This window comes from Odocoileus virginianus, chromosome 7 (assembly GCF_023699985.2).
Source record: "Odocoileus virginianus isolate 20LAN1187 ecotype Illinois chromosome 7, Ovbor_1.2, whole genome shotgun sequence".
Taxonomy (NCBI): domain Eukaryota; kingdom Metazoa; phylum Chordata; class Mammalia; order Artiodactyla; family Cervidae; genus Odocoileus; species Odocoileus virginianus.
Window position 1 is genome coordinate 15249020 of NC_069680.1, and position 22471 is coordinate 15271490.

Below are 22471 nucleotides of genomic sequence, written 5' to 3' on the forward strand. Positions count from 1 at the left end.
CAGAGAGGCACACACCAAGACACAGTGCCGTCAAAATGACAAAAATGAAGATAAAAAGACAGTACTAAAAGCAAGGGAAAAGCAACAAATAATATACAAGGGAACTCCCATACACTACAAAGCTACAGTAATCAAAACAGTATGGTACAGCTACACAGACAGAGATTAATAGAGCAGGATAGAAAGTCCAGAAATAAACTCACACACACCTATGGTTAATTAATCTATGACAAAGGAAGCAAGAATATACAGTGGAGAGAGGACAGTCTTTTCAATAAGTGGTGATGGGAAAACTGAACAGTTTACATGTAAAACAATGAAATTAGAACATTCCTCAAATACCATACACAAAATTAAAGTCAAAATGGATGAAAGACCTAAACGTAGGACCGGATACTATAAAACTCCTAGAGGAAAACACAGAACACCCATTGATATAAATCACAGCAATATTGTTTTGAATCCCTATTCTACAGTAATGGAAAGAAGAACAAAAATAAACAGGTGGGATCTAACTAAACTTAAAACCTTTTGCACAGCAAAGGAAACCATAAACAAAACAAAGACAACCTGAAGAATGGGAAGAAATATTTGCAAAGGATACAACCTACAAGGGATTTATTTCCAAAATATAGAAACAGCTTAAAATTAACCCAATCAGAAAAGGGGCAGAAGACCTGAACAGACATTTCTCCATACAGATGGCCAACAGGCACATGAAAGGATGCTCAACACTGCTAATTATCAGAGAAATGGAAATCAAAACTACAATGAGGTATTTCCTCACAGATCAGAATGGCCATCATCAAAAAGTCTACAAATAATAAATGCTGGAGGTGTGGAAGAAAAGGAACCCTCCTACATTGCTGGTGGAAATTGGTATAGCCATTACAGAAAACAGTATGGAGGTTTCTTAAAAAACTAAGTTACCATACGATCCCACTCCTGGACATATACCCGCAAAAGTTGAAAAAACTAATTTGAAAAGACACATGCATCCCAATGCTCATAGCACCACTATTTACAACAGCCAAGCCACAGAAGCAACCTAAATGTCCATGAACAGATGAATGGATACAGATGTGGAATAAATACAGCGGAACATTACCCAGCCATTTAAGAATGAAATAATGCCATCTGCAGCAACATAGATGGACCTGGAGACTGTCATACTGGGTGAAGTCAGATGGAGAAAGATAAAACATCACATACTACTTAACATATGGAAAATGTTACAAATGATGTTAAAAAATGATACAAATGAACTTATTTACAAAACAGAAATAGACTCACAGACATAGAAAACAAACTTATGGTGACCAAAGAGGAAAGAGGCAGGGAGGGATAAATGAGAGATATGGGAGACATTACAGATATACACTAGGGCATCCCTGTTGGTTCAGCAGTAAAGAATCCACCTATAATGCAAGAGACATGGGCTGGATTCCTGGGTCAGGAAGATCCCCTGGAGAAGGGCATGGCAACCCACTCCAATATTCTGGCCTGGAGAATCCCACAGACAGTGGGGACTGGCAGGCTACAGCACATAGGGTCACAAAAGAGTTGAACACAACTAAGCATGCATACATACACACTACTGTATATAAAACAGATCAGTGAGATCCTGCTGTATGTACACCACAGGGAACTATATTCAGTATCTTGTAATAACCTATAATGGAAAAGAATCTGCAAAAGAATATATATGTGTGTGTATATATATACCTGAATCATTGCTATATACCTGTGACACTGTCAATCAACTATACTTCAATTTAAAAAAAGTTACTAGAATCCTGTGATCTCAATATGCCATTAATTGAGTATTTGAGGCAAACATGTATGTCTTAAGACTTATGATCAAGGATGTCAATTTTCTAAGAGGTGGTAAAGCAGCAGTTTCTCCATAAGGAACTAAGACTCCTTTTTAGTCAGCAAAAAGAAAGATGCTTGGAGTAAAAACTATGATTTATACAGAACAAGCCATTGATCTTTATTTGATTTGACAAAATTATCATTATTAAAAGACAGGTAATAAAATCTGAGCTTATATTGAATGTGACAAATTAATTTCTATAGTATCTAGAATATCAGAAATTCGGCCGAGGGGGAAAGAGGATAAAAGCATCGCGTGCAGATGCTCCTGGTAGAGGGGGATCTCTATCTGCAGGTCAGGTCCACCACGTGCAGCGCACACAAAATCCTAGAGAAAATGCAACCGACTCACTTGGGTGAAGTGTTTTTCCTTTGGGGAGAGGAGAGGTGGCAGAGAGGTGCAGGACTTCAAAGGCATGTGCAGAATGGCTTCTCCATTTCAAAGTGGTAATAAAAATATTTAGATCATGGCACTAGGGCACCTTTGAGGAAAAGAACACCTTAACCAGAGTAGGCTCATTGCATAATTCTTTAGTAATATGTACAGTTTTCAAGTAATGGAGCAGACTGAGAGGAATTTTACTTCAAAAGTGGCTATCTATTTTTCTTCTCGCCCTCTGGGGCTTGATCTGTTTCGGCGTCGCAGGGGCACTTTTCTACACAGTTTCTAGGGAACCATCCTCTTATTCTTGAAACACCTGAGGAAGAAAATGAAATTGGTATGAGATATACCAAAATGACATCTGTGAGACTTCAAACTGATAAGCTTTTAATTACCCCCCCATTTTGATAAGCACAACTTGAGGCTAAAATTAACTAACTAAATAAATAAAAATTCAAAATATATACATTCCCAACAAGCTAGAAAGTACGTATTTCCCAAGTTCCATCATCTGGGAAAGGACCCATATGTTCAGGAGTGCTCCAGTGGAGTGGGGGGGGACCTGGTGTCCACGCACGTGTGTGTGACTGCAAGGGAGTCTGACACGGTAACACTTCTGTTCTAAGGACCTATCTTTCTGGAGATATGTTTTTTAGATCTTTTTCTAACACATGCACTTCTGTATCAAGCTTGCATAACCTATCACATGGGCTAACTTATGATTAACCCAGTGTTTTCAAAAGAGCATCCTAGGTTAATCTTTAAAGAAATAATTCTTAGTGTAAATTAAAAAAATCAAAGACACGGAATGTTTCAATTCACTAGTTTTTATCACAATAGAATGATTCACTCAATGGGTGCATGTATAGCATAGCAGCTTAGTCACAGGCTCTGAGCCAGACTGCGTGGGCTGGAGTCGTGGCTCTTCCTGCATGTAGTGTGGCCTTGGGCAGGCTGCTAAGCCTCCCCACATTTCAGTTCCCTCACCAACCAAATGCCAATGACAGCATTAACCTCAGAGGGCCGTTGGGGACTGAACACCACAAGTGAAGCATGTCCCGCAAGTGTGTGTTGCATATTTAAGTACGGGATCCAATGTTCACTAATCACTGCAAAGACCCAATAAATACAAGTGCTATGGAGAAGTAATACACGGAGCTGCTTTTTGCTGCTTATTGAGTGCCTTCCTGTAGTTCCCCTAATGCATGTGACTGTTTTATAAAAGCTTTATTGCAAAATTTGCAGTTATTGCTGGCAGTCTTTTCTTTTAAACACTTGCTTCCATGTTCATACCTTCTAAAACGGAATCATCAAGAATTTTGTCTCCATACAACCAGTACCTGAAATATTTAAAAGATTAAAATTAATTTTTCTTTTTAGGTTAGATGGCAATTTCATTATTCAAGAAGAAATTCAGTATTTTCTGTTACTTACCGTAACCCTCTTGTGGCTAAGATGAATTCCCCTTTCTGTAGCCTTATCCGAGGCTCTTCAGTGCAGGGGCTCGTGAAGAATGTTTTAATTCCTCTATTCAAAGGACAGCAGGTACCACTATAATCTTCTATCACTTTATACCGGACCTGGCATCAGTGAGTAGAACAATTTAACATTAATCCGTGTATGAAGTTTTCTAAGCTTGAATGTAAACTGTTAAAGGGAGAGCGAGAATATCAGGCAACAAGTCTTTCCCTTCTGGTTCGCTATCTACCCAGTTCCCTTATAGAAGGTAATTAATTGATGCTTCTAATTCTCAGGCTTTCCTTACCCTTCATTTCAAGCACATGGCTAATAACAGAATTTTAGAAGCAGTGCTGCCCAATGGAGCTTTTTGCAATGGTGGAGATGCTTTATACTTGTGGTATACAGTGTGGTATCCCCCAGCCACAAGTAGATACTGAACACTTTTAATGTGGTTGGTGCAACAAAGGAATTTAAATTTGAATTTTATTTAAATTAATTTAAATTTAAATAACCACATGGACCTTGTGGCCACTGAATTAATTGTTCAGCATCACTTTAAAGACAAGTTTCCCACTAGGGAACTATATTGAAGATAATTATCTATTGACAATGTAAATTGATTAAATTCCCTCCAAACCTGTAGTCCAAACTATCTGAATGAAAACAAAAGTAAAATGCATCAAAGTTTAGTAAGTGTATTAAGAAATATTTAATAAAAGCCAACAGTTGGTTTTTTACTTAGAGGCAATTTTAAAAGCTACATAGAAGTGCTGAGCCTGACAAAAGGAAAAGAAATTAGTATCACTGTAAAATAATTACTTACACTTCTGACTCTTTTATCTGCTTTTTGTTTCAACTGTTCTATCTGTTTGGAAGATACAAAAAGAAAAAATGAAATCTCATATCTCAACACTGAAAAACAGGGTTTCCTCATTTACTGTATCAGAGTGACATGACAAACTCCCAATTTTCCAACATTTCAAATTGCTACAATTTAAAGATTACATTTTTTTTTAATAAAGCATGGAAAAAAGGCTCTGTGACTAAAAACCGACACTGAAGTGGGACTTTCTTCTCAGTGTTCCCTCTTCAATGTCTTTATCTGTACATAATCACAGAGCACTCCCTGCGGCCCAGCAATCAAGGATATGTGCTCTCTGCCTTCCGGGGGCTGCCAGGCTAGTCCCTTAAGATGAAGTAGTTCAGAGACTCACTGAGTCTTTACAGAGACTGCAAAGTTCATCAACAATGAGTCTTGATTAAAAGTCATCATTTCGCCTCCTCTTTTCCACTTATTCAGCTACAATCTGTTAAATGACACTACACTAGATATAAGGGGAAATAATCTCTGCTTAGAATCTTGCCAAATTAAAGATACAAAGATTAAAATGGATTCCTCATGTGCTCATAAAACTAGTATATGATCAGGTGCCAAATCCAGATGAGTCTAGATGGGGGTGGGGGGACTGGAGCTGGTCTGAGTAATTTCTGATAAAGAGGAGGTCATATGGCATAGAAAAAACTGTGGGGGAAGAACTGTATCAGGGATTTGCTGAGTGGACTAGGCTGATTGGAAAGGCTGATTCCCTCCAGGATGTAGGTGGTCTGACAAAATGTGGTCCAGTGAAGGGAATGGCAAACCACTTCAGCATTCTTGCCTCGAGAACCCCATGTGTACGTGTTAGTTGCTTAGTCATGTCCGACTCTGTGCAATCCCATAGACTGCAGTCCACCAGGCCTCTCCGTCCATGGGATTCTCCAGGCAAGAACAGTGGAGTGGGCTGCCATTTCCTTCTCCAAAAGGAACTATACAAAGAAAAAAAGTGAAGTAGCTCAGTTGTGTCCAACTCTTTGCGACCCCATGGACTGCAGCCCACCAGGCTCCTCCATCCATGACATTTCCCAGGCAAGAGTACTGGAGTGGGTTGCCATTTCCTTCTCCACGAGATCCCCATGAACAGCATGAAAAGGATGTAGGTGAGAGGTAGCTTTTGGCTGGGTTTTATAAATCCAAGGTAAGGAATCAGGACTTTATCTCACAGGTATGGTGAGATAAGAAATTTAAATTGAAGGAGGGACAGGATACAAGGAGTGCTTGGGAATACACTTAGATTCATTTTGACATGCTGTAACAATTCTTATCACTTATTTTACTATAAAATGCCATCAGAGTTAAGGAGAAGTTAAGAGGAAGAAGGTGGAGCAAAAAGGAAGACTATTTGAACAAAACACTCACTGTTAAGCTGTACTGGTGACAGCCTTCTCTTATTGGCCAATCCAGTCCATCTCCTTCAGGGACCCCTGACCATGTGAATACTTGTTTGAAATTCTTCCATCTACTTCCCATATCATAAGGAAAAACAAAGACTTCATCTAGCTGATAATATTGAATTCGATCTTTAGCCTGTGGGTAACGAAGAGGTAAGATGGCAGATAAACCAGCCCTAAATGGCTTTTGGCAACAGACAACTGAGAACAGTTATTCCTCAAATTTGTATCACTTCTAAAAATACTTCCTCCTTGTTACAACATTAGAATACACAGGGGTAATAAACACTTATTACAACATAGGAAGAACTGGACACACAAACACCAACCTTGTATAAGATCATCCACAAAATGTGTGACAGGGCTTTTTTGGGAATAAATCTAAAGACTGAATTTAAGCATTCAAAAATGCATATTAAAAGTTAGTAACTTTATTTCATATATAAAAAATCCTCAATGTTCCTACTTGTTCAGTAGAACAAAAGAATCCAGGTGTAAAGAACAGATGTTAACAAAGAGATTTAAGAGAAAACAAGGGTTTATTCAGGCTGGAAGGAACTTGTAGGAATGGCCAGGAAAGGTGTGACAGGTGAGTTATTTTATGAAAATTATTTTTTTTTAAAGTTAGCAGGTAAGTGTAAGAGATCTTTCAGTTTTACATACCATTACATATGTCTGCATACTTACATAGGCATTTATATGCATATTTTATGCATATATATATCCAGGTTTCATAAATTATATTCTCAGCATTTAAATTGTCATCTTTTTACCTAAGGGAATAAACTGGCTTGGAATTTCTGAATTTCTACTGACACCTAGTGGTATAAAGATAACATTGTTTATTCCTACAATAAGTATACAAACCCAGTTAATATTTATTGTGTAATAAAATATGGTGATTTTGACCCATTTTCTTTAACTTAATAGAATCGTTTATTTGATTTTTATTGAGCAATATAGTGCCAGTTTTAAAATAACTTCCAGATTTAGTGTGGCACTTTACAAATAGCCTTGGTCATCGGCAAAACAGTTAATCTAATGTCAACATGTTATGCCAACTAGAGATTATACCTTGAAATATTATCATCGAATAGTATTTTAGAGAAAAGCTTCTTGCAGTTACTTATAAAGTGATATTGATAATAATTCAATTACAGGAATTGTCAAGCTGTAACATGAGAACATGTAAGTCCATCCCCACCCTGATAATGAGTAACTTCTTTTCCCTTCTTAGAAACAGAAACTTCAGCGTCTTAAAATGGATTAAGAGCCTCAGAGAAGAGAGACCTAGAATATTAAAAAAGACAAAGTGTTAAGGATGAGAGCAGCTTACAAAAACAGCAGAGGCATGGAGTCTGTCTGAGAGAAGCACACAGTGAAGAGGGAACTCCGTGCACAGCGTGTGTTAGAAACCGACAGAGACGTGCGCCAGGGGCCATGGGAAAAGGGAGGAAAAGGACTTCACTTGGCCCAGGGACCGTCAAGCAAGGCTCCTCAGAGGAAGTGACAGCTGAACCGAGTCTCCAGGGGCAAGAAATAAGGGAAAAAGAGGTAGGAAGAATGTTCTAGGCAGAGGGAGCAACATGTGGAAAAACACAGAAGCAAAAGACGTGTAAACCATTTGGTATTAGCCGGTATGGAGTATGAATAGATGGGGAGGGGTGGAAATGAACTAGAAAAGCAGGTAAGGGGAAGACATGAACAGTCTTCATGCATAAGCCAAGGAGCTTGGACGTAAACCTGTACATCCATGGTTCTAAAAGTATGCTTTGCGCATCTCCTTCAGTCCACAAGACCTCTTCTTGGGGTTGAACAAAGTCATACAACTTTGATAACAATACTAAGACATTCTTGCCTTCTTTCATGGTGTTGACATTTGCAATGGTGGGTGAAATTGCTGGCACCTTATGTTGGCATCAAGACAGGCACCAAGGTGTTATATTCTTCATTGCTACATACCCCATTCACAGCAAACCAAACCAACAAAAAGCCCAGTTTTACATAAAAATGTCTTGATGAATAAAAGTTATTTTTATTAAATCTCAGCCCTCAAGTAGATGTCTTTTTAATATTCTGTGTGACAAAATAGGAAATACACATAAAACATGACAAAATGCTCATCTTAAGGAAAACACCTGTATGAGTTGTGAGTCAATTAAAGCTGTGCAGCCAGCTTTTTTCATGCAATGCTATTTTTGTTTGAAAGAATGAGTGATGTAACAGACAAACCAAAGTTAGTCAGGCTTCAGTATTTAGTGGATGTCTTCTTGAAAATGAACAAAGTCAAGCTATTACTTCATATAAACAACTATTTGTTGCTAGTGAAAAATGTAAGGCTTTCAAATAAAAATTAGAATTTGGAAAATTTACATCACCATTATGAGCTTGATGGCTTTCCAATATTTAAAGATTTCCCCCATAAAACTGGTAGTGATACGAATGGATTTACATCTTGAATAATGAACTATGTCAACACTCTAAAAATCTGTGTAACTCTGTAAACCAGTATGTTCCAAAGACCAATGCCTGATGCCCTATATGGGTAAAAGATCCATTCAAAGAGCAAGACAGATTGATGGATTTGAATACAAAAGAATACAAAAACTTGACTGATGTAATTTTAGATCTAACATGCAACTAACCTCTCAACAACTAGAACTTGTCAAATTATAATGTATTGTTACTACCAAAGAATATCCACCATTATCTAAAAGGCATGTTAAAATATCCTTTTCAACCTACTTATCTGTTTAAGGCTGAATTTTCTTCATATACTTCAATCAAAGCAACATATCTCAACAGACTGAACGGAGAAGTAGATGTGAGAATCCAACTGTCTTCTGTTGAGTCAGATATTAAAGAAATTTGTAAAAACATAAAACAATGCCACGCTCCCTATTCTGTTTATTTTGGAAAATTTAATTATTTTTCCAGAAATGTTATTTTATTAACATATAATGGATTTATTACTGTTATTTTTAATTGAAATAATATTCAAAGGTTTTCTCAGTTAGAAAATATGGCAAATGTCAATAGATATAATACCCAATAGTATAATTAACAAAAGCTCTTTAGTGCACTTAACGATTTTTGAGAATGTAAAGGTCCTGAGGGGCTTTCCCGATGCTTCAGTGGCAGAGCATCCACCTATCAAAGCAGAAGATGTGGGTTCCAACCCAGGGTCAGGAAGACCCCCTGGAGAAGGAAACGGCAACCCACTCCAGTATTCTTGCCTAAGAAATCCCCCAGACACGGCCTAGAGGGCTACCGTCCATGAGGTCGCAAAAGAGCTATGCACGAATTAGTCGCTAAACAACAAACAACAAAAGGTCCCAAGACTGAAGTTTGAGAGCTGCTGCTATAAATTAAAACTCACCAACTGGCTGCTAGGGGGCTAAATATGTCCTATAGGTTGTTTTCTTTGGCCCATGAAGGTTTTCTGTTTATTTTGCTTTTAATTTGAATTGCTTCCCAATGCTTAAAAACAAAGAAGGTAACATAAAAATCCAGATCTCTGGTTTTTCTTGGGAAAAAAAATGACATGATCTCCCAATACTCGGTGAGGATCTCTCTGTGGCAACAATGAGCTTAGTCTGCTGGGCAGCTCTGGAGCACAGGCTGGCTCCACTCCTCTAGGTTACCTGCCTGGGCCCCAGTGCACTGGGTTTACAACCCCAGTAAGCTACAGGGATGGAAAGGCTCTGAGAAATGTTAAATAGGGAGCGGGGCATATTTTAACATCAGAATCACAACCGACAGTGTGAAGTATGTATTGGAGGTTGTGAGGTTTGTGACAAGCTACATGTTTTAAGCTCTATCTGATGTGTAAAGCCTATGGGACGGCACGTTGGTAGGACAGAAGCTCCCTTCCCGGTGGACTCCCTTCTCCTCCAGTCTGAGAGTATGGCCAAACGGCTTCTATGTGACTCAGAACAATTCAGTGTGAGATGGTTCTGTGGGAGTTTTACTGAAACAGGAATAAATCAAACGGTTCCTATAATCACTCTTCACATGGCATGCAAATGACATAAGGAAGCCATTTGGTAGTCAAGCTTTCATTTGGGGACATTTACTAGTTAATCTGACCTATTAGTTAATCAGCACTTTACCAAAATTAAGAAAATAATTCTAAAATTTACCTTCTCTTCAATCCATGATTCAATAGAAGTTTTGTTTCTGAGAATTATTTTCATCTGGAAAGAGTAAGATTTAAAACGTTACTGGTTCACTTAAGATTATCATCTTAAAAAAAAAATTATCATCTTTACACTACCCCTATGAGACAGTTTTTATTGCTCCAATCCATACATGAAGGTATCAGGACAATAGAGATTAAATAAAAGAGCACGTGGTTCATCTGACTCTAAACCACTGGACTATATCTTCATATGACTACATCAATCCACCATCAAATCTGAATCTACGCCTTAAATAAAAAATCATGCTTTAAGTACTACCTTCTGAATAAGTTTTCCAGAGTACTAATAAAATATTGATACAATCCATTCAATCAGCATTAACATATTTTGCCATTAAAATTTTACCACTATTTTTAATAAATCTTAAATGCATGATTAGCCTATTTATTACAAGTAACAGTGACTCATTACAGTCAACCTAGACATTCTGTTTGCCTTAAAAACTGAGTATACTCAGTCTTGATGCTATTTTTGATTTTTCTAGAAATGACAATTCCATTTATGTAGGTTTTTACACCACACGACTTTAGTTTATTTCTAATATGATTCTTAATTACAGGCATTGGGGAAAACTTTTCAAAGAATTTGATTGCAGGCTAGGAAAAAATATGAAATATAACCCAAACCAGGTTATTTTAAAACTAAGAGTTCAAAAAGGGTTGCGTAATGCGCCGGGGCCTGCTAGCACAGCGTTTCTAATTCTATGAGTTCTGCAATTCTCTGGTGTCTGGTTGTGCCTTCATGGAGACAGTGTGATACAGTAAGAACAACCCTGGACTAGGAGTCCTTACCATATTCCAAGGGCCTAGCACAATACCTGGTTCATGGTGGACCTTCAATGAATGAAACAAATGCAATGAGTCCTAAGAACTATTTTTTGATCTCTTCAGGGTCACATCCTCCTTCTCTGGTCACTCATAGCACTTTGTACATAAATCTACGATATACACATGACCCTGATTTAATGACAGGAACATCTTCATTCTCATTATTGTAGACTCAGAAATTAGCAGAGTGATTCATCATAGAGCAGACATTAAGTAGCACCAATATCACAGGGTTGTTATGGAGAGTAAATGAGCTAACATATGTAAAAGACCTAAAATAGCACTCCATAAACGTTAGCTATGTTATTATGCTTTTGATTAATATGCCATTATAAAATAACATTAATAATTATGTTTACTGAATGCACGAATGGATGATATTGGGTATGTCACTTAACCTTCTTGTGACTCAATTACTCATCTGCAAGGAAGGGAAAATAATACTCCTCTTTGACTTCTTTTGGGGTTGATGTGAACATCAAGAGATACTGTGAGAAGAGCTTTCTCAAGGATAAAATGCTATGTAACTCTAACTTAGGATTTTTTAAATTAAATCATTACCAAGAAACGCTGGCAAAGTCACTTTGAAATTATCTGACAAGCAGGAGATAAAATTCATCACTTAGATGGAAAAAGTAACAATAATCTCCATTTCACACGGCATACTTAAATGCAGCTTTTTTTCCTCTTTCTCATTACAAGCGGCCCCAATTACTCGACAGTGTTACCTAGAGGTAATAGAGGAGCTTACCTGGATAAAAAACAACATCCCAACAGCTATGGTTGTTCCTAAAGCTAATCCCAAGGCAAACAAGGTGGCAGCAAATGCAGCTAATCCAAAAGGAATAATTGGAAGAGGGTCTCTCCGGGCTGCACTCATATCAATCTTGACCGTGTTCCACCCAAAGGAGAGCTGCAAACAACACCACCCACAAGAAATACTTGGTTGTTGTAAATGGTGAGACTCTACTGTACCATTTAAAACGACTTGATCAAGAAGATCAGCAAATGACAATGTGCTACTGTGGCCAAAGAAGACGTAACTTTTCTAATTAATACTGTGGCTTGAACTCATAGTGACGTGTGATATCCTCTTTGGTATTTTCACATGTTTTTTGTTTGTCATTGTCTGCTTAGAAAGCATTAGGTAGACTGCACATGCATTACTGGGGATGAATGACAGTGGACACAAATCTAAGTTGTAACTGTGTCTCCCATCTGCTCCTCGCTTTCCTATAGTTACAGTGCTCTTCCATCGTGACAAAGATAGCCTAAGATTCAGTGGTTTCTTCCCTCTTGTTCCATAACCAGAGGTTTAAGAACTAGTAACATGTAGGTCAAAACATGTCCTGCCTGGCCTGCAAAATGTTTTAAAATATTCAGAGTGAGGTACCAACATTTAGAAATTTAGTGGTTTAGAAATCAGATTGCATATAAAGTCAGGGTTTTCAGATTTTTCTTGAGAAACCAGATGATCTGGCACTGCCAGGCTGGATTTCCAAACATCAATAAATGGCTAAAGTAAAATATGGGTTGTCCTCTGTGTGAAGGGCATGTGTTTTCCAGTTTCCCATTAGGCCTGGGGCCCTCATTTACCTTCCAGGCCTCCGTAAGGACCTGAATTTGTGACCACCAAACTATATCATAACCATGTGCTCATAAATCAACTCGATCAGTTGTACGACATTTAAGAATGTACACTTGCTCTGTGAGCCATGTTTCAGAGCACTGGATTCAGAAATGAACGAAAGAACTGCAAACAACCACAAGATCGAATGGAAACAGACAGTACTTGTATGGTCTTTTTCTTCCCACTTCTGCTTTTTCCTCTAACTATCCTCTATCATAGCTTATTGAAGTCCAGTAAGTTATACATAGTATAACTTCAACTATAGCATATATGGTGAGTTTCCAGAACAAAATAATCTTTCCTCATCTTAAAACTGTTTTAAAGCTTTTTTAAAAAAGGAATCCTTGTAAAGGTAAAACAAAGTTCTATTTCCCCACCTAAACTGCAGAACACCTATTTCTAAAATGGACTTCTTAAACAATCTTGATAACTACTATTTAATTTCTCATGATTTGATAACAAACGTTTTCACTTACCCGATTATAAAGCTGCGTATACATTGTCATAACAAAAATAAAGGCAGCGTGAATACAACCCAGTGGTGCTAAAAGGAGGAAGAGTGTGAAGGAAGCATGATTCTGGTAGCCGCAGCAGTTGTTGATCCAAGGACAGTGATGGTCCATCTTCATCACACATCTAACAGGAAAAATTTATAGAAAACATGAGGCAGAAAATCCTGTCTACTTGAAATAACTTTGGTCTTCAAAAGATCAAGCACATAGGAATCTAGAATGTCCACGCATGAGTCACAGAGGAATAATACTTTATAGAACAGAAAGAAAAATTTTTATGAGTTTTTAAATAACTATGAACAGTGACTTCTTTTAAATTTTAAAAAGGTAAAGAGAGGGCAGGCTTTGTAATGGCTTCTGAGGAAAGACATCTGCTACAAGTAAGTTTGTTTAAAGAAGTCAGGAGGCCCACTGAGAGGTTCATTATAAAAAAATAAGCAGGGTTCCTGATTTTCCTCTTGCTCTGAAATGCAGTGACTGGAGTGGAAAACAACAGAGACTGAACAAAATTACTTCTAAATCTCCACTGGGGCTGATGTGGCCTGGCAGACGCTTGTAACTTCCTTCCTTCCTGTTCTTATCCTTTACAAGTGGAGTCTCTGAGCTAAGCAAGCTAACTCTGGAATATAAGATGTGGTTTAGTAAGTGAAGTCTTACTCTGTTTCCTTTCCTTGAGGTTGTTAGAAGAAAATTCTCTTGCCTCAAACTAAACTTTATTTGCCCCTCCAATGGTCCCCCTAAACCTCAGAATTAGCATCATAAATTTCTTATTTATCAGTGGATACAGACGTTCATTTACAAAGGTTCTATCAATAGGTTAATCCACATTTTTTACAGTGATTCTGTTTTCTTCCAATTAAGGCTTTTATATTAAATACTTATGACAATAGGCACCTGAATTCACTTATTAGATTTATATAAGTGTAAATGTGACTCAACTAAATAATGGAAAAAGCAGGTCTCCTTTATAATTTAGACTCAGAACAATTCTAAGGCTAGTTAATATGACAGTCGACAGTTAACCCTGATTTATGAAAACAACTTAAAGTATAACGTTTTATCCTGTTCCTGTCACGGCAGGAAGAAACAGTGAGACCTTCATGATCAGAATTGACAATTTAAAAGTAAAATGAAGATTATGGACACAAGTATTTTAACAACATTGTTTATAAAGTAGTCACCTTGCAGGGAATAAAACTAGGATTGATGTGCTAGAGAGAATAACAAAGGGCCAGTAATCAAGTTGATCAATCTTCAATAAACAGCAAAGACAGACAGTACCTGTTACACTTTCTGCAGTGGTGTGACCGCGGTGCCTTGTATGCTTGGCAGACTTTACAATATTGGAGGTACACGCTATCCTGAGAATTTTCCTTGGCAGTGAAATGTAAACAAAACATAAATTTCTGGGTAATTGGAAAAGTGATATTCCTATGATCAGAAATTCATTATTTAAAAAAAAAATTTAGCTCAAAAAGAAGGGCTGGAAATGCAAGCTAAAATTCAAATTCCATCTTTTTCCCATCTCCCATAAATGAAAATCAAACCACAGTATTTATTCATAAGGCTTGGCTTGTTATAAGCTGTCCATTGTTTCTGAATACTTTATAAACTAGTAGCTTCTAAAGCAGTTTTCTCAGTTATGAGGGATGTTAATATGTGGCGTGAAAAAAAAATCCTAGTGCCAAACCACACTGTGGAATTATGAGGTTCACGACATACAGTGTTTCCTAGACACTTAAGACCATCTACTCATTATTACCACTCCATTTTTTTAAATTTTTCAGTGAAATCGCTTTGGGAAATACTTTCAAGCAGCTATGAAAAAAATTCTTTGAGCTCTAAATGACCAGTGATTAGAATAATATGCTTAGTCTCCACCAAAGTAAAAAGTAGGCTATGTTTGATATTACTGGTTGGCAGGTAAGGCAAAAACTAAATATATGATTATCATGAGGGTTCACCACTTTAAGGAACCTTTTTCTTACCGGTTTCCACCCCAGAGGGACGAAGCCAGGACCAACAAACATGGCATTGAAGTAATTATAAAGAATCATGACAGTCCAATTTATCAACATGATGAAATTCACACTTCCTCCAGTGGTATGTAAGGGCCAATACCACAACACAGAGTCAATCATGGCCATGGTGGAACATATTGCTATAACACCAAGGGCTATAATGGGACCCCAGTGACAAAGTCTCTTTAATTCTTGGAGATTTTCAAACTTGACAACTGAGCAGAATGTACCCATTTTGGTGAGGAAAAATGTCTTTCAGTTTTTAAACAATTACAGATTTCCTTTTTCTGTGCACACATTTCCTTGTGCCACAAGTCCGTGTGTGTTTCTTAATTGTCATGTCTTCACGTTGTGGGATGTTAATGCAGATTACGCCATTTTCACTGTTAGACACTTTTTATCTAGGAGAATCCAGTACCTTGGTTTGAAACTTAATCTAAACAAAACAGAATGAGAAGGTTCGTTAAGACATTTTACTATCTACTGTATTTGTTAATTTCAACAATCACCCAAATAGAAGCAGCTCACAAGTACATTACTATGAAATGAGTATCTCACCAAATATCAGAAAGAACCATTTTCATCTTATCCAAACTTTAGTCAATTCTGAATGGCAGGTAAACTGGATCCATGATTCTTAAGTGGTAGTTTTTTTCCCTTTGTTCCCAACTTGTCAGAGGACTATGTCCGTGCAACCATTTAGTGAAAGGCTTCAGGAAACAAAAAAATTTAGAGCCGGTATGGAGGGCCTTATGGTTGACCTAATCCAGTTTCCTTCTTCACTGAAAGGAAAATGGCTCAGAGAGGCTGAGCGATTAAACCACTTGGGTGAGTGACATCTGAACCCGACAGAAGCCAAATCATCAAGCTTCCTTTACAGAGTTCTAAACTGCCTCCTACCCACTCTTGAATTAAATCCAGTATGATCCAGACAAGGTCTACACCGTTTGCCTGTGGTTGCCCCTCAAAGGCTAACTTAAGGTCTATTTGTGTTAGAGGTAAAGAAACCAGAGGATGAAAGCTCAAGGAGGGGAGGGTAGGGGCGGGGAGAGGAGCTGAGGAGAGAGAAGTGTGTGTGAACTCAGGACTGGAGGCGTATATGAGAAAAAGCACGAATGAGGATATTTCAGGGAAGGAAAAAAAAAAAAAAAAAAAGGGCGAGGGACCGGGAAGGAAGGACTGCGAGCGCCGGGAAGATCTGTAGAAGGCTATTTAGGACTGGACTGGAGTGAGTCAAGCGAAGATCTGAGAGCCAGAGTAACAAAGATTTCCACGCAAGCCCGCGCCGGCTCGTGCCTCAGTTTCCCTCCCGTGTTATGGAGCAGAGCACTGAGAAATCCTCACGCAGGGGACGAACATTTTGGTAAGGGTAGTTGGTCTCGGCTTCCTGGAGATGCTGGCCTCATTCGGGTGGGGCGATGACCGCAAAATCACGTCCACTGCTTTGACTCCCACCTCGGTCCGGTCCTCAGTGCCCGCTCCTCGGCCATCGCATTTCTGGGGCGGCTCGGGCTCATCCGGAGCAGACTCTCTCCCACTCGGATAACTCCGTCCTGGGTACCCCCGCCCAACGCAAGTAGAAAGTAAATTCTGTGCGCTAGAAGCTGGGGTGCGCGACCAGCCACGACCAGCGCGTCTCTCCGCCAGCGCCCTCGCAGCTTCTGTCCCGCTCGGGCTCAGTGCGCAGTCTCCGTGACAGCCACTTCCGGGAGGTTCGCCGCATCAACCTTCCGTCGGGAAGCAAGTCCCTCTGGCTTCTAGCTTGGGGAACCGGAACCGCTTTCCAAAACTCGGAGGGAGGGGAAAAAATGCTTTTCAGTGATTCCTGAGAACACGAATATTTTTTAGGCTTTTGGGGACACTGATTGAAAGGGTTTTTCTTAGAGAACTTCTTAATCTTGGAGCCTAAACGGAAACTGAAACACGCACCCAGCCCAACTTCCGGAGGACCAACATCGCGACGAACAACCAGGAAGCGATCGGCCTGGGAGCTGTCCCCGGTTCTCTGCTCCGCTCTCTAGGGAACTTTCCGGGTCCTTACACTCTGTTTTTCTTGCCCCGCGTGACCTCAGCTCCGACCTAGGCTCCGACCCGGGCCGGCCACTCCGGAACCCGCCATGTCGTCCGACTTTGAAGGCTACGAGCAGGACTTCGCGGTACTCACGGCAGAGATCACCAACAAGATTGCAAGGGTCCCCCGACTCCCACCTGGTAAGGGCGCTTCCTAGGCCGGCCGGGGGTGTCCTGGAGAGTGGGGAGGCTCAGATGTGGACGATGGAACTCTGCCTCAATGTCTCTTAGGCGCGAGCCTGGAGGATGAAGTAGTGGTGGGGCCTCCGGGAGCAATGGTTGAGTGGGTTGAGGAGGGTCAGGGGAAGATCCAAGCTGGGTTGTGGGATGCAGAGCCTTTGGAATCTGAAGCTTTTTTTGAGTTCTTATCTGGACCCCACCGCCTTTTTATTCGTATAACCTTGGGAACGTTTCTCTGAGTCTTCGTTTTGGTTGGGTTTTCTGTTTGTTACTTTTGTTTGTGAAATACAGAGATATGAGAATATTCAACGGGAATGAATTAACGTACCAAGGTCATGGGTCTGCACCATAAGGCAACGTTGGTTTGTTAGTAACAATGTTATTACTATAGGCGGCAAAAAGGGGTTAAGAGCCGTGGTGCCTGGATTCAAATCCCAGACCTGCCACTTAGAAGTCGTATTTAGGCAGGTTTCTTAACCTCTCTCAACTTTTATTTCTTGGTAAAATGGAAAGAATTGTGCATCTCTCATGTGAAGATTAAATGACTTAGCATATGTAAGGTCCTTTTTTTGATGTTAGCTGCAATAATCATTAGTATTTTTCATACCACCAAGTCCATTTATTTTTTTTCTCATCCTTCTTGAGAAACGATGTGTGAAAATTGGTACAGAATAATTTTTCTCACTTTTAAAATCCCACAGCTATCATTCAGAGAGTTTTTGTGTTTTAGCACATCTTATTTTAAATGCTGGACGGTCAACTATGTGAAGGTGGGAGCTGTCTTTGATTTCCTTGGCATTTACTTAGAAGGAGCTCAGGAAAATGTTTAAGGAAATGAACAGATACATAAGTATGGTATCATATAATTTTCATCTGTAGGACTTTGTTTTAGGATTTGTTTTCTCTCAATACAGATTTAATTGAGTATTTAGTTGCAAATAAGATTGCTATTCGGGGACTTAGCTGTGGTAGGGAAATTGAACCATCTACCTTCACTCTGTGGTGTAAAGTTTATCTGTGAACTGGTGGTCAACTTCATTGTTCCACCATCTCAGTCAGTCCTTGATGCCAGCAATAATTTCTCCTAGACCTAAGCTGTGATTCCTCTGTTCCTTTCCCCACCTCCCCCCAAACTTAAGTGTTTATAAATAATTTTCTTCCTTTATTTCTTTATTTTTCTCCTCCCCCCACCCCCCCCCCCGACCTATTTTCTATTAATAGGGACATTTGCTTGAAGCCAGCATCTCTGAACTTACACCCCACTCATCTCCTGAAGTCCCAGTTAGTTCTGGAGGCGGTGGAGGATGATGTCTTAAAGAGGTATATGAGTCCAAGTGAGGGAACGAGAGGAGACAACCAAGGTAGCATATACCATGGAGCTCTGCTGCCTGGGAGATTGTTGTGGCCAAAGTGGATGATGGCCTCATCACTTCGTGATACATTACCTCGCCTCTTCTCTTCAGTTCTGCTTTCCTCCACCACCCAAGATCATCTTGATTTTTGTTGTTATTATCGTTGGAGACTACTTCCTTTGACTTCAGTCCCAGAACCTCAGAATATCAGGATTGGTGGTTTCCTGGGATTTTTGCTCTTTTTTAATTGTCAGAATTATAGCTGAGGAAACATTTTTTGTTTTGGGCTAATAACTTTGGTATTGAGAAGCTATGCTATAAAGTAACAAAGTCGTTCCTGGGTGCAAAATTGTAACAGCCAATTCCAAGAAAACAAATTTGTTAACAATTGTTTGTTTTTTTTCTTACCTTTATATTTTAATGTGACCATTCTTACCACAGAGGAAGAAACCTTTGAATTAAGTAACTTAAAAATAAAGACCTCCAATTTCTACAGCTACAATGTAATGTAAGGTCCAAAGAAGCATCTTCATGAAATTTGAAAGACTATAGCTGGCACTGGAAAAATGCTTACTAACTTGAATAATTAAATGCTAATAATTCTTAAAAATACTGTGGTTGCCCTTTAATTATTTGTACTTGCTCATTTTATAATCTGTTTCTAGTTGATAAATAGAGAAAGATGAAAAATATATCTTTGTAGTTGTGCATTTCAGATGTATACCTGTGGACAACAGAAATTGATTATGTGCAACCATGCAAAAGTAGTATGATTAAAAATAATTATAATCTCTTTACTGGCATCATTGGTGGTTGATCCAGAAATTTCTTAAGAAGGTTAAAAATTGGAGCGAAATTTTCAGCCAAAGCAGTTTAGTCCCTGAAATATTAACTTACTGAAATGGAATTAGAGTAAATTGGATTGATTGCAACTAACTTCATTCTCTGCTGTGCATGTACAATGTGTCAAAGTGTTACTTCCAAGAGAATAAAAAAGAAATATTTTAAAACTTCAAAAAGAAATTTGATTACTCTGTGGTACATTTTAAACAACAATAATAATATTAAAACCTTTCTTCTTAAACTCAAGTGTTTGGATTTTAAGTAGTGTTAGTAATTAGACCAAAAGATAGATCAGTCTCTTCTTAAGTAATATTCCTATGGCACTATATTTGAGCTTTGATTTTAATGATTTGTATTCTGTAGTAAAGTCAGGAAAATGGATGAGTGGAAACCATCGCTAATACTAATTGTGACGTTCCTCTTTCTCTGATGATGAGTCGTAAGTGGGGGAGATACTTTATACAGGTGGGAATTCCATGACATCAGGCAGGCTTCCTGAAGGATTTTAAACGAAAGGTTCCTTTGCAGTTAGTTGCTTACTTCACCATGGACAGGGAGAAAAATGGTCTGTTGTGAAGCTGTAGTCAGAAATACCGAAAAAGGCATTATGGTAACTTGGTTACAGTTCACACGTGGCATCAGATCTGTTTAGAATCCCAGCTCTGCTGCTTATTAGCTATGCAACTTGGGCATATTGTGTGGCCTAAGTCTGCCTCCTCCACCTGGAAATTCAGTGTGTGTGTGTGTGTGTGTGTGTGTGTGTGTTGAGTGCGTGTATCATAGTTTCACCCTTAGAGTGTTGTAAAAGTCAGTTGAAACAAAGCATATGATTTTGTTGTTGTTCAGTTGCTACTCTTTGCAACCCATGAACTGCAGCACACCAGGCTCCTCTGTTCTCCACTGTCACCCAGAGTTTGCTCATTGAGTTGGTGATACTGTCTAACCATCTCATAACTATTAGTAGTTGCCCTCCGGTCTTCCCTGGTAGCATGTTGAATCTTCCAACCTGGAGGGCTTGTTTTCCAGTGTCATATCTTTTGGCCTTTTCATACTGTTCAGGGGATTCCCGAGACAAGAACGCTGGAATGGGTTGCCGTTTCCTCCTCCAGGGGACCAGGCTTTGTCACAGCTCTTTGCTATGACCCATCCAGCTTGCGTGGCTCTGCATGGCATGGCTCATAACTTCATTGAGTTACACAAGCCCCATTGCTACAACCTAGTTGTGATCCTGGAAGGGGAAAGCATATTATACCCTGGCACAATTTTTCCTCCCTAAAGAGAGTGCATGATAAATTAGCAACTAGTGATACTGCAGTGGTGAAGACAACAGCTGTAGGGTTGGTCAGGACCTAGCTTCTCAGACTTTGTGCTTAATTGAACTCTTAAACATTGGACCTCACTTTTGCTTCCTTTCTGTGCTAGACGAGAGTGAGTCTCTCTTGATGAGCACCTGCATTTAAAGGGAGATGTGTGATGGGCACTTTGGGATACAAACTTGGAATTGGACTCTGAACTCAGGGTATCAGGGAGGAAATCAGGGAGAGAAGTGGAAGTGGTGGGGTGAGATGGGTGTCTTTTCTAGAAGGAAATGCTTCGGCCTAGCTAATTGATTATGCTCCATCCCTGGAGGCTTTTGGACCCTGTCTAGATGTGGCCATGTGTGGAGGAAGGTGTAACATTCATCCATGATTCTCTCTTGCCTTTGCAAAGTGATTGTAATAAGAGAATTCAGAAAAGTCTGCTTTTATTTATGAATACTGTGGTTTGCTTAACATACATGTGGTTCTGGAGCTGTAATGTTGATGTGTAACTGTTGAGCACTTGAAATGTAGCTGTTGCCCTGTAGTGAAATGACGATGTTCTTAATATTATTAAAATTAAAAAAAATTAAAATGAATTTCTCCTTTTTCTTTTTTTTTTTTTACTTTTTGAAATGTGGCTACTAAAAAATTTGAAATTCTGTTATGTGACTTGCGTGCATTATATTTTTGTTCTATAAAATGAGAGTTGAAGAGATGGTTCCAGACCTAATTCAGGAACTCAGGTGCAGAGTGAGTTGAAGTAGGATGGGTAAGATTTGAGTTAGGCTTACTCACACATACCCTCATTCTAATCCCTTAAATAATTTAGTTAACCTGAGTAATAGCCTTGGGCTACCCAGCTGGCTCAGTGGGTAAAGAATCCACTTGCGATACAGGACATGCCAGAGACACAGGTTCGATCCCTGGGTTGGGAAGATAGCCTGGAGAAGCGAATGGCAACCCACTCCAGTATTCTTGCCAGGAGAATCCCATGGACAGAGGACCCTGGTGGGCTGCAGTCCATGGGATCACACAGAGTTGAACATGGCTGAAGCAACTGAGCATGCATGTACACATGCATGGCAAGTAATAGCTTCATTGATTTTTTAAAAATAGTTAATTTTAGAACAGGTTTAGATTTATAGAGAAATCATGAAAATAATACAGAGAATTCCTGTGTAGTCCATGTCCAGTTTCCTCTATTGTTAACTTCTTCTATTAATATGATACATTTCTTGCAGCCAGTGAGCCTGTGTTGCTACTTATTATTAACTGAAGTCCATACTTTATTCATATTTCCTTAGTTTTCTTTAGTGTCTTTTTACTATTCTAGGGTCCAGTCCAGGGTACTACAAATCATTTGTAGTAGTCATGACTCCTCAGGTTCCTCTTAGTTGTGACAGTTTCACAGCCCTTTCTTTGTTTTTGATGACTTTACAGTTTAGAGACTTTACTGACCAACTGTATAAATGTTCCTCAGTTGGGATTTGCCAGATGTTTTTCTCATCATCAGACTAGGGTTGTAAGTTTTTGAGAGGCAGACCACA

The 22471-nt window shown here is 39.1% G+C and overlaps 2 protein-coding genes across 16 annotated transcripts in view; one reads left to right on the forward strand and one right to left on the reverse strand.

Moving 5' to 3' along the window:
* Positions 1–1963: 1963 nt before the first annotated feature.
* On the reverse strand, positions 1964–16861 carry ZDHHC6 (zinc finger DHHC-type palmitoyltransferase 6). Of its 8 annotated transcripts, none has more exons than XM_020888218.2 (12): positions 16634–16861; positions 15737–15888; positions 15146–15614; positions 14439–14530; positions 13122–13281; positions 11767–11928; positions 10129–10182; positions 5955–6122; positions 4542–4583; positions 3692–3837; positions 3551–3597; positions 1964–2573 (listed from the first exon to the last, which is right to left on the reverse strand). In XM_020888218.2, the coding sequence occupies exons 3-12, from the start codon at positions 15410–15412 to the stop codon at positions 2470–2472; spliced, it is 1242 nt and encodes a 413-aa protein (XP_020743877.1). In that variant the 5' UTR covers positions 15413–15614; positions 15737–15888; positions 16634–16861; the 3' UTR covers positions 1964–2469. The 8 variants fall into 8 exon arrangements, with proteins under 8 accessions (XP_020743877.1, XP_020743875.1, XP_020743876.1 ...); XM_020888216.2 differs by having other exon boundaries at positions 16536–16861; XM_020888217.2 differs by lacking the exon at positions 15737–15888.
* Positions 16862–16947: 86 nt separating this feature from the next.
* VTI1A (vesicle transport through interaction with t-SNAREs 1A) overlaps positions 16948–22471 on the forward strand; it is a 364408-nt gene continuing 358884 nt past the window's right edge. For 6 of the 8 annotated variants that reach the window (XR_011488635.1, XR_011488634.1, XM_070470169.1 and 3 more), the window contains exon 1: positions 16948–17389. Coding sequence is in view for 6 of the 8 variants with exons in the window: in XM_070470169.1 (XP_070326270.1) it covers positions 17296–17389 (94 nt within the window). In the remaining 2 variants the exon portion in view is untranslated. The remainder of the gene's footprint in view (positions 17390–22471) is intronic. The other 2 variants (XM_070470175.1, XM_070470170.1) reach the window with 2 other exon arrangements.